At 30.4% G+C, this 12,699-nt stretch overlaps 4 protein-coding genes across 5 annotated transcripts; 3 read left to right on the top strand and 1 right to left on the bottom strand.

Annotated features, from left to right (window-relative positions):
• Positions 1-202: 202 nt before the first annotated feature.
• Positions 203-2,197, top strand: LOC122631230 (26S proteasome regulatory subunit 6A-B). The gene is made up of 3 exons (XM_043816651.1): positions 203-374; positions 687-1,820; positions 1,905-2,197. Exons 1-3 carry the CDS (start codon positions 333-335, stop codon positions 2,013-2,015), a joined length of 1,287 nt encoding a protein of 428 aa, XP_043672586.1. The 5' UTR covers positions 203-332; the 3' UTR covers positions 2,016-2,197.
• Positions 2,198-2,317: 120 nt separating this feature from the next.
• On the bottom strand, positions 2,318-3,604 carry LOC122631233 (RNA-binding protein 8A). Of its 2 annotated transcripts, none has more exons than XM_043816656.1 (4): positions 3,435-3,604; positions 3,030-3,176; positions 2,691-2,956; positions 2,318-2,606 (listed from the first exon to the last, which is right to left on the bottom strand). In XM_043816656.1, exons 1-3 carry the CDS (start codon positions 3,493-3,495, stop codon positions 2,691-2,693), a joined length of 474 nt encoding a protein of 157 aa, XP_043672591.1. In that variant the 5' UTR covers positions 3,496-3,604; the 3' UTR covers positions 2,318-2,606. The 2 variants fall into 2 exon arrangements, with proteins under 2 accessions (XP_043672591.1, XP_043672590.1); XM_043816655.1 differs by having other exon boundaries at positions 2,695-2,956; positions 3,435-3,600.
• An 856-nt stretch (positions 3,605-4,460) lies between these two features.
• On the top strand, positions 4,461-10,306 carry LOC122631041 (DNA ligase 1-like). The gene is given in 11 exon segments (XM_043816227.1): positions 4,461-5,074; positions 5,452-5,518; positions 5,604-5,883; positions 7,325-7,532; positions 7,619-7,851; positions 7,971-8,260; positions 8,342-9,118; positions 9,380-9,487; positions 9,598-9,766; positions 9,768-10,088; positions 10,173-10,306. Coding segments are annotated over 11 exon segments (2,589 nt in total). The 5' UTR covers positions 4,461-5,013; the 3' UTR covers positions 10,248-10,306.
• A 106-nt stretch (positions 10,307-10,412) lies between these two features.
• On the top strand, positions 10,413-11,582 carry LOC122631040. The gene is made up of 3 exons (XM_043816225.1): positions 10,413-10,569; positions 10,743-10,964; positions 11,057-11,582. Exons 1-3 carry the CDS (start codon positions 10,423-10,425, stop codon positions 11,525-11,527), a joined length of 840 nt encoding a protein of 279 aa, XP_043672160.1. The 5' UTR covers positions 10,413-10,422; the 3' UTR covers positions 11,528-11,582.
• The last annotated feature ends 1,117 nt before the right edge of the window (positions 11,583-12,699 follow it).

Here is a 12,699-nt window from a genome sequence, read left to right as displayed (position 1 = left end):
AATCGTGTAATAATAAATATATTAATGAATAGGTTAAATTAATGAAACTATAAAATAGTCTTTGTGCATGTAGCAATTTTTATGAACTTATTATACGTCGGTATTGACGAAGTCTCATTTTATCGATAGATGACTAATATCTTTCAATTCTCACCGTATGGTGGTGTATTGTTCCTTAAAAATTTATCATACGTCTTGTCTCCATCTTAGTTAAAAATAGTTCGAGAGCATTACTAGAGTTAAAAGTTAGATTTTAACCAGAAAAGAAGTATTTAAATACATTAAAATTGTTCTAAATTATAAAAGTTTAATAATATACATATTGAGCATAAATGGCTACTCTAGAAGATAAATCTATTTGGGAAGACGGAGAGGTAAAATAAATAAAATTTTTGATTAAAGGTTATGAATGATTGCATGACAAGCATATCTAAACGAATAAAGAGTATTATGTACTATACAATATTATTTGTAATAAACAGAAAACATGATAAATTGAATATAACGTGTTAACTGTATAATTAATATATTTAATATACTAAATATTTCTGATTATCAATGAAGGAATTTTTGTTTTAATCTTTATTGTCTATATAGACTAGACTATATGTATATTAAATACTATAGATATTTAATCCTTATTGAAATAAATGTTATTGTAATGTAATTTGATATCTAATTTTTAGGAAATTTTGGGTGAAGATGTATTACGGATGTCTACTGATGAAATAGTATCAAGAACCAGGTTATTGGATAATGAAATTAAAATAATGAAAAGTGAAGTTATGCGAATTTCACATGAACTACAAGCACAAAATGATAAAATCAAGGAAAACACAGAAAAGATAAAAGTTAACAAAACATTACCATATTTAGTTTCTAATGTTATTGAATTACTGGATGTAGATCCACAGGATATGGGAGAAGAAGATGGTGCTGTTGTTGATTTAGATGCTCAAAGAAAAGGCAAATGTGCTGTTATAAAGACATCAACTCGTCAAACATATTTTCTTCCAGTAATAGGCTTGGTAGATGCAGAATCTTTAAAACCTGGAGATTTGGTAGGAGTTAATAAAGATAGTTATCTTGTTCTTGAAACATTACCCGCTGAATATGATGCTCGAGTTAAAGCAATGGAGGTTGATGAAAGACCAACTGAACAATATTCTGATATTGGAGGATTAGATAATCAAATTCAAGAATTGATAGAAGCTGTAGTTTTACCAATGGTTCATAAAAAGAAGTTTGAAAATCTGGGAATACAACCACCAAAAGGTGTACTCTTATATGGTCCACCGGGAACAGGAAAAACTTTGTTAGCCAGAGCATGTGCAGCACAAACTAAATCAACATTTTTAAAATTAGCTGGACCACAGCTTGTGCAAATGTTCATTGGTGATGGTGCGAAATTGGTTAGAGATGCATTTTCTTTAGCTAAAGAGAAAGCACCAGCAATTATATTCATAGATGAATTGGATGCTATTGGTACCAAGAGATTTGATTCAGAAAAAGCTGGTGATAGGGAAGTACAACGTACTATGTTGGAACTTCTCAATCAATTAGATGGATTCAGTTCAACAGCTGACATAAAAGTAATAGCTGCTACAAATAGAGTAGATATTTTAGATCCTGCTCTATTGAGATCAGGGCGTTTGGATAGAAAAATCGAATTTCCACATCCTAATGAAGAAGCTAGAGCACGAATTATGCAAATTCATTCGCGTAAAATGAATATGTCTCCAGATGTTAATTTTGAAGAGTTGTCTAGATCAACTGATGATTTTAATGGAGCACAATGTAAAGCTGTGTGTGTTGAAGCAGTATGTAACAGCTTTATATCTTCAGCCTTATATCATTTCATGTTATATTACTCACTACAGTCTAATGTTCGTTCTTATTTATAGGGCATGATTGCTTTAAGACGTAATGCAACTGCAGTTACTCATGAAGACTTGATGGAAGCAATTAATGAAGTTCAAGCAAAGAAGAAAGCAAATCTTAATTATTATGCTTAATTCTATTTTATATTCTTATTTATCAACATATTTTGTACAACAAATAGAAAAGAAGGTTGCATATCTTATGTTATTTATAAATGGAAATTGAATTACATGCTTGTGCAATAAGCAAATGCATCTACAGTACACTGAAACATGTACCTAACATAAGAATTAATAAAGGACTAATTCTTACTTTATGCAAGATTACATTAAACGATGGAATAACAAACGGAAAGTATTTTTTTGATATATTTCTAAAAAATTGGATGTTTTATTGATACGATAATTTAAAAATATATAAAATCAAAAAAGAAACATAAGCCCGTTAAGCATTTTATTTATATGATGAATACAAGTATAAATTTAATTGATAAGATAAAATTAAATGTTATTGTGACATTTGAAAAATAAGAGAAACATATTCTGGTCAAAATTAGTGGTCAATTATCATTTTCCACATTAATATTGTTACTCTTAAATTATATATTGATTACTTTTAAAGATACAAATAGTAGAAGTTATTTTTTTATATCATCATATCATATATGTATGTATATGTATACTCGTATTTATTTTCACCGTCTTCTATGGCTCCTTTTCCTAATTCTGAAAGCAGACAAGCATGTAAGATACAAATAATATAAATAAAATACATATAATAATAAATAAATTAATGTAAAAAGATTTAACTTACTTTTTAGGTCCTTTAACAAAACACCAATCAACAGAAATTGGTTGACCTAAAATGTCAGTACCATTTAATGCCTCTTTTGCAGCTTGTGCTTCTTTGAATGTTTCATATTCTACTAAAGCATAACCTTTCAAGAAACCTGTTCTTCTGTCTAAATTTAAATGTAGGTTTTTTATTTGTCCAAATTCAGAAAATTTATCTTGTATATCGTCTTCTTGAGCTTCTTCATGCACTGAATTAATAAACAAAATCCATCCTTCCACAGCTAGAAATTTTAAAAAGAATTCTTAGTACTACATACAAACATTATAAATTCATTCATAAATAATTTGAATTACATCTTTGTGGGCCAGGTTCATCATCATCTTCTTCTACAACGTGCATAGATTCATAATGACCCACATCATCTCTTGTTGATACCAATTCAGCTCCATGTCCTCTTCCTTTTCTTCTCTTTGCCTTTTCCTTTAATCGAGCAATTCCTTCTGTAAAATATAAACATTATTATTGAAAAGGAATTTTATTATATTTTTATTTTATATTACTTATTTATCATAATATACTTGTACTTACAATTAATCTTTACTCTAATAATTACATTTGCTTTTTTTTTTAAGTAAAAAAAACAATTGAAAATAGTAATTGAAAAGATAAAATATTTGGAGGCAATAAATATAGGTTAGGTGTTTTGGCGGTTTTTTCTTTTTCATATAAATAAATAAATATATCATAATATAACTTACGATCTCCTTCGTCGTCAACTTCGAAATCTTCTGCATTATCAATATCTAAAACATCCACCATTTTGATGAATGATAGCAGTAATAACTTATTTTAACCACGCAAACCGTTTAACGAGCACTTCACTTCGAATAAATTGACCAAGAGAAGTAAACTTAAACTGAAAAATAAAATCAACTAAAACTTTTTTATTATACTTTCTGTTTGTAGGTGCGCTACAGTCGTTTTTCTTGTATCGTTAGAAACCTCTTTCGGGCTCGTATATGTACGGTCCTGTGCATCAATTTGTTCTAATAAACTTATTAAATTTGCAAAAAAGTATTAAATAAAGGATAAATAAATTTTTTTGTCAAATAAAACAATACAATTTTTAGTAATAAATAATTATTAATCGAATACCAAAAATTCAGGGCTGTACTTACAGAAACCTAAAGGATTATCAAAGTTTCATAAAACAACCGCTAGATACCGTAAGTGTGAACGATACTAGCGCTACTGTGGCTAATTAAAGAATGATTTCGATCGTATTCGAATTGAACATTTGATTGATTTTATATTCTTTCAATATATTACATTCCCACATAAAACATATATGTTTTTCATTATAAGTTTATTATACTCTTTCTATGAAAGTGCGATCTCTTACTATACAAAAAATTATACACTTATTTCAAGTCATACAAAACCAAGATATGAAGGAAATGAAATATCTAAATGTGTATGTATTTACGTAGTTCCATACATTGATTATTTTACACATATGAATATATATATTTTTTTTATTCTCTATTATAACATTACAATATTTATTATTCGTTAAATCTCATCTTTAATTCCATGTTCTAGTTTTATTGAAAACATTCTTTAGTACTCATAACTAACTTTTCGAATAAATAAGATATAATACAAAACGTTTTAATAATAATCAATCTCATTAGAAAAAAAAAAAAAAAATGAAAAGGAACGCAAATTTGAGACGTGAAAGAAGAAATCGATCAATTTGGATATCCGATCTTGACGACGTTGAAACTGTTGCATTTCGCTATAAATGCTAATCTCTGACCGTCAAATAACTGTGGAGGTCATTATCCCTTATCGTGGAATATACTGAGAATCAATATTATCGACCCTGAGAAGAAATAACGCGTCGGATATCACGCGGTTGATTCCACGACAGTTCCTATGGAAACAGGGAACGATCGAATTGTGCCCATGTAAGTTGACTCGATGGTATGCGAGTACAAGGTATATATGAATCAATGGCAGGTAAACCTAGTTTAGTCTTACGGAGCTACCGCAGTCACAAATATTGACACGACCTGCGATGAACTCGCGAGACGACGTTAACGTCGTCCACCTTCGAAGTTCTCTCCGGAAGTTACCTGTCTGCTACCAAACTCTGCTTTTGTCTTCGTAGGAACGTACCTTAGGTAGGATATATTTCCAACTATCCAAATCTCTCTAGGAGTTTGGATGATATTAGGAAATTTTTCATCATTTTTTGCTCCATTCATATCGTCATTTTATCAAACGCGCGCGCTTCTTCTTCGATGTCAATCGTGAAATCAATGTCACGCGTCGATGATGAACGCGAGGACGACTCTAGTAGAACAGAAGAGGATTCAGTGGGCGAAGGAGAGAGGTACGTCTATCTTCGATTATAAGGGAGGATCGATCTAAGGAAATATCGATTACGCATTATTTAGTTTTATTGTAATTATTAATTCCTTATAATTCTTTTTTTATAATTACAGTAGTTTCCGCTTTATGAATTTTTCTTTGTTAAAATTGCCAGATTTATTTATGAGAAATGATAATTTCCATTTTATGACGCAGAGAGATCGAAACGAATTAATTCATATAGTTGAGAAGTATCTATATTCGATACACTGAAAAATTTATTTAATTTATTTAATAAAATAGTACTTTAATAGTTTTGTTAAAAGATTTCATTATTAATTAATATAAACTTATACTTGCTTCATCTACATTTATCTTCTTTGTGTTTATATATTGTAGAAGAAATGGCACGTCTTGGAAATTGGGGTACACTGAAGCATAATGATACTATCCGCACGACTGTTCGGTAAATATTGAGTAATTGAATAATAATTGATCATGTATATTAATCGAATATCAAATTAAATCATTTATCAAAATGCTTCATACAGCACATATGCAACTGGCTCAAGATTATCTTTAATCGACTCAAAAGACAAGCAGATATCATCGCAACCCTTTCGTGCTACTGGTCATTATGGAAGTAACATGAACTTAAAGACCTTATCAACGGATTGTACCGGAAACGTTACTACGAATTTGAAGAATTTCGATTACTCCAGTGGTAGTTTAATTAATCTTAATGATCACACAGAAATATCGCGTATTCGACGTAGAAGTCCGAGTTTGCCACCAATTTATAATAAAGAGCAGCAACAATATTTATGTCAGGTCAGTATTTTGAAATGTTATTGATCTTATACTTAGTGTTTAGATACATAATAATTTATGGAGGTAATGTCAATCAAATATAACGATCGTTAAATTTGCACGAGAGTATTTCAAGAGAACTGTTTTCTCATTTATTATTACTCTTTTTAAATCGTTGACGGTTGAATTCTAATCGATCGACCATCGAGCTCAAAAAACCTGTTTTTCGTGCGGAGGAATTCACGATTGTTAATAACAATCTTAGTTTAGGAACTATAAATCGTTTTAAACGGAAGTGACCAAGAAAAATCAAATAAGCTAAAAGATGAATATAGAATAGCTTAGGTTTTCCAAAGGTATATTTATGTGTATTATTTATGATATAAATACAAACCTATAGAAATTATAAAAATATTCGTTATGAAATTAACGATGAAGAAATAGATTTAAAAGAAATATACTTGGCCTATTTGATTAATCGATTTATACTACCTGTAAGTAGTCATATAAAAATTCTTGACTTATCTACGCGATATTCTCGGAACGTTATTACACGTCCTAATTAATTCTAAGAAATAAGAAATTTCCTAAATTCTAAGAAATTTTTTTTTGAATCAATATAACATGGAGAATCTAATTATTAAATAATAAAAGTCTTATTTCAAATAAAACGTATATGAACGATGTAGGTTACTTTTAATATTTCAAAGGAATATAAACTGTTGAGTCTAACTAGTAACTATCTAATCTATACACTTCCATGTAAAGTCGGGACACAAAATTGCTAGATGTATCACTTAAGAAACGAATCGGGTTTATAACCATTAGATTATACTGGGTCAATAACCACGAAACACGATCGTTACGTCTTTACGAAGTAAAAGTAGAAGTAAGGCACTTGGCAAATCGATTCTTATCGTATAATTAAGGTTCGCCGACCCGAATAATGTCACGATATAATTTAACTTTGTTCAGGGAACTCCTTTTTATTCCTATTTTTTTTTTCACGTAACAAATTTAATATCCGATCGATATTATTTAAGGAAATAAAAAAGAATATTTTTAAGATAGATTTTAATAAATCGACTTGCATATTTTACGCGTTAAAATATTCAAGTATTATTGATGTAACAAATCATATGTATCAGTATAAGTTGGAGAATCCTCGAGCCGTGTATTCTTGTCACAAACTGATACGTTAACGTGTAGATTTATTTGGATGTCACATTGCAATATCAATAAAGAGCACGATGGACGAAACCGTTCGTCACGCAATATCCATTTTCCTGTTACACGCGATTGTGGTTGATATTTTGTATAATCGATACATGTGAATTTGCAAGATTATAAATCATATGAAAATCACTTTGTTAGATAAGCGTAAGTAAATCACGCGAAAGAGTTAATCATTTTTCATGTCTATAAAATATTAAAGGTACAACGTTTTCATTTGTCTTCGTAGGAACAACGACGTGACTTCGACAGCGAAGGGTTGCGTTACCACCAGACTCATAAGCCACAAAAACAGCCGCAACAGCATCGATCGAACGATCGTCACGAAAACCAGAACGAACCGTCACACCATTACGGCTCGTTAGGCGAAGAACGCGAGGGTGAAACTTCAGGTTACGCTAGCGATTCCATCGATGTACCGTTGCCGGAATCTCGGCGTAAGAAAAATTCATTTTTAATATGTATACAATATATCAAATTATTTTTATTTATACCGATATTGATATTATGTCTATCTCTTAAGGACTCATACCGGGATGTAAGGGTTCTGAGACGGATACAATGGAAAGAACTTGGCAAAATCCTTATTACACAACACCAGATAACTCATTACCATCATCAAGAAGACTTTCGGATGGAAGAGCTGGAGAATTGATAAACAGACCAAGATGGGGTAGCGTCTGGGGACAAGATAGTGTAAGAGGAGATCCACCACCACCACCGTCTTGGCTTTCAAGATTAGATCAGTCGAGTCAAGTAATAGATATTATAAGAATTTTCTCATCAATTAGTTTTCTTTTTTTTTATTTATCGAAATATATATATATGTGTGTGTGTATGTGTGTGTGTGCATAAAACTACTTTTTTATTATTAGGTATTAGTAATAAATCACGATAGTGCAAGCAGTCCAGATAGTTCAACCACCGGGTCAACAGGTTCCGACACTACTAAAACTTATCTTCGTGGTCAAAACATACCAGTTGACGCAAATATTCTTCAAGAACGAGAAGTGAGGAGACAGAAAGCTCTTGAACTTCAAAATGCTATAAAACAGCAACTCGAGGAAAAAGATAGACAAAGGAAGGAAGAAAAAGCGAGAAGATTAAGGGAGGAACAATTGGAAGAGGAAAGGATTAAGCGAGAAAGGGATAAGGAAAAAGAGAGGTATTGTAATAAATATATTAATTATTATTATTATTATTTTGGCAGTATATTTTGCGAAAACTATAAATCGTATTTTGAAAGATTCGAAGAGGAACAAAGAAAATTAAAAGAAAAGGAAGAAGCAAAATTAAAGAAGGCTGAAGCGATGCGTGAAATTCTTCAAGCGGCAGAGAATTCAGCGAAAGAAGAAAAAAAGAATCGGCGGAAACGTATCGAAATGGAAGAAACGACGCTAAATCCTACATCCGAAGGTTACGAGTTTAAAACAAAACAATATCCAGTAAAAAATTGCACGGATAACAAGTCTCAAGAACATTTAGATAATTGTTGCAATGAATCGCAAATTTCAAAAGATGCAAAAGAAATTAGTGAGAAAAATATTAATCATGAAAAAGAGAAAATCGTTCATTTAGAGAAATCGGAAAGCACGACGGAAGAAATAAATTCTGTACAAGTTCCAATTAGTAAGGACGTGGCGATCGTTTTGAGTGGAAGATTAGAAGATTCGGAGTTACTTAAAAAAGCTAATTTGCAATTAGTAAATTTGGTCGTCACTCCAAGTCCGAGAAAATCGGAAAATGAATCAGGATTATCTTTGGGATTAGATGTTCTAATGAAGAATCTAGGAAGCCCAATTCTAGCTAAAAGTTCTTCGAGAATCTCACCGACGATTACTGAAAATCGGCTACTCACACCCAGCAAATACAGAATGACTTCTGGTCGAGATTTTGGTACGCAGACCGATATCGAAAGTGATCTTCAGGATCTTCGCGAGAAGATTCAAGAATCGTCAACAAAGGATGGATCGATTAAGGAACGGAAGGACACAACCAATGCAAACAGAAGAGACGTAGAAAAGTGAGTCGATCCAAGTTCGACATCGCGAAACGCTTCAACAGTAAATTCGTGGAAGCTATTCTTCTATAATGCATAATACCAAGGCGGTAACTACTATTCTTATTTTCTTTCAAGACGATCATTTTTTGTGAAATATTACGGAATTACCGAAAGAAACGAAAGTAACCACCTATATCTTTTTTTTCTACGCGTTATTACGTACGTGTTTGTAAAAATCTATTTTAATAGTATATTAATTTATACTCGTCTTATTATCGTAAGGTCAACGAATGTATGTCAAGCAGAAGAACTTCCGACCAAAACATTTGCAAGGTCTAAATCTCAGCCCCGACCAAGTATTGAGTCGAGGCCACGTTGGAATGCCAATAGGTACAAGTCAAGTAACCAGGGCATTTAATTACTCAATGAATTCAATTTTTATTAACGATTACAGAAAATCGATATATAGAAACAAATGTATGATCAATTTTCATTTATAGACCAGGTACGCGATATAGAACGCAAAGTGAAAAAGATCCGCATTATCAAAGACGATTGCGTTTGAGAAAGCGTCAAGTTGAATCCAGCGATGAAGGATCGAGGTACAAAAATTGTTTTTCTTTAATTCATAAATAATATTTATATTTTTCTATATTTTTATTAAACTCATTCTAAATCTTTATATAGATCACCATCTCCCGAAAGAAGGAAACCGATAAATACAAAAATAAAAATGCGAAATTCGATTAGAAGGAAACTAAAGGTCGATAGTTACGATGCCGATCTATCAATGGACAGTCTCAATTCTGTTGTACCATTGCGTATCGATAGAAATGGAAAAATTAATATTGAAACTAATCCAAACAACAGAAATCATAAACGTTTACTCGATATTAATCATATGGATGAAATCGAAGGAAAGCCAGAAAATAAGCAGTCTAATATTTGGTGCGGACGTGAAATTTTAGAGAAATTAAATTCTTTAAGAAATGTATATAAAAAATATAATTAATTTGTGCCTTTTAAAGAAACTGTTCGATATTTTCGAAACATTTAAGAATTTATAATGTTTCAGGGTCTTTTGATGAAACAAATAGAATGGGATCCCAATAGAAGTTTGGTATCACCAACTGCATCGGAAATTTTTTAATATAATCAAAATCATGCGCATATTAAAACATCCTTTTGTTTGTTTCCTTTCTTTTTTCATAGAGAGCGATTGCGTAGATTATAGAGAATATGAAATAGTAAGATAAAAAGTGAAAACAGAAATGAAAATATAAAGATATGAGGCATTCTTCTCGCGTTACAGATATTAAATTGTAATGGCGTTCGAGTTAGATGATCTTTTGAAGGACGATAAAAAAGATGCTAATTTAATACCGGATCTGAGTAAAGCGACATGTAATTCTCAAGAGGAATTCAAACAATTATTGGAACATTGTCCAGAATTTAAGATCAAATCAGAAAAGGTTTGTTTACAACATTCGAAGTTAATCGTAATTCTTTACTTACAAATCCTATTATTCTTATAAAAATATATGCATCTAATACTTGATAAAAATACCTAAAATATATCGAAATAACAATATGATTTCATTTTTTTGTATACTATTACTATGATTTATTTTATTGTTACACTAAGGTAAAAAAAGAAGATACCAAGGTACGTGATAAAGAATTTTCTTGGAAAGCTACCAAAAAAGAATTGAAAGCTATTGAAAGAGAATGGGCATACGGAGATCCCATACCGCCCGACATGAAAAATTTAAATCTTCACGAATTACAACAAGTTGCTATCGATTGGAGAATGCTTACGCCGATTAGACCGAAACTTCGCCAAGATGAAGAACTGTTTTCAAGATTGGTAATCCTTTATCTATTAATTATCATAAAATTATACTATGAATATATGAAACCAAAATCATTTATTAGACAAAGTATAATTGTTATCTATAGGTAGAAATGGGGAAGTTAGAAGCAAAAACTCGCATGAAAGAACGACGTTCCTTTGTAAGTCCAATAAGACGTAATAAAAATCGAGCTGGTATTATCGAGAGTAGTGTTAAAATTTGCGGGGAATGCGGGGAAGAATATTGTTTTGGTGAAACTTGCGGCGATATTTTGTATGACTCGTACGTTCGAGTCGCTGTTTTGACTCAGCAATCTAAGACGAAAATCTCTGCCGATACAGAAGCCATTATCGCTAACATGAATCGTCCTAAAAAGCAGAAAAGGAAAAAACTTAAAACAAAAAGTAAGACTCCCAGAAAAAGTGTACGTTTGTTGATTCACCATAAAACGAAAAAGCTTACAAATAAAAGCAATAAGAATAGACGCGAGAGTGATATCGAAGAATCCGTAAAACCCATAAAACAATTTAAAAGAAAATGCACTAAATATCGGAAAAAAGGGCAATCGAACAAATGATCACATTATACAGACGACAAATAATTTCCCATATAAAAGTTCTTCCAAGCTTTTCCTTGCCATATTTTTTTCTATACATTTGTTCAAATTTGTTAAAAAATTAACATAAACATAATTAAATCATAAAAATAGACTTAATATGTATTTCTAACGATAATAGTTAAATATGAAAACTTTATAAAAATATACAATAATATTAATTATACATTTAGTAGAAACTATATACGATCATTATAAAGCATTAATGAGACTCGTATGTATATACCTTTCCACATTTAATGCTATTCATGTGCTAATATTATACTCAATAGGTGTATGACTTTTATAATTACTTCGAACTTCTGTTTAGAAATAAATAATAAACTTCTAGGTGTATGTAGTAACAGATTCGTATTAAAAGTAGGTAATTTCAATGATCTTAGGATTTTCGTAGTTTCAATTCACACTAGTAGCATACGTGCTTAAAGAAAAAGATATAAATAATAAATTATAAATATATTAAAAATCATCATTATCAATAATATCATTATTAAAAATCATATATATGAAAATCATTATTGTCGATATAAATATATAAATGCGCACAATATCGCACAATGATACTGCATACAGGCATAATAAAAATCCAATTATATGCTGGAAAAATATAATTTTTATTCGTTTATCATTATTTGCCTTTGTTCTACTTTATAGTAGCTTATATTCCTTGCATGTTTTATCAAAGTATCACAACCAAAACTACGATTATATTAGAGAAATCTTCTGCTGCCAAAACGAAGGGCATTTAATAAGACTCTCTTTTTATCACTATAGAAATATAAGCTTATCTTCAATTTATCTTTAAAATTTTAATACATATATTTATCGTGTAATTAAATATTATTTTTTCTTCAAGAGGTAGTTTTGATATCATTGAACTAATGCTATTTTCTTCGTTTTTCGGACTAAGAATAAAATACAAGATCAGGAAGCAGAATATCTCTCTTGAATTATAATTTTCCATAGATTTCTTATTTTATTTTACTTGATTGATCTTAATATTAAATCAATAACTAATGATCATTAATCTAAGATTTAAGTAATAAATACGCACTTTACATGATATATTAATAAAAATAGCTATAACGATATATTTGTAGGAAGTTTTCAATATTATTAAATTTTTTAAGTAA

The sequence above is a fragment of the Vespula pensylvanica genome, chromosome 8, assembly GCF_014466175.1.
Source record: "Vespula pensylvanica isolate Volc-1 chromosome 8, ASM1446617v1, whole genome shotgun sequence".
Lineage (NCBI taxonomy): Eukaryota > Metazoa > Arthropoda > Insecta > Hymenoptera > Vespidae > Vespula > Vespula pensylvanica.
This window is presented reverse-complemented; position numbering and strand designations above follow the sequence as displayed.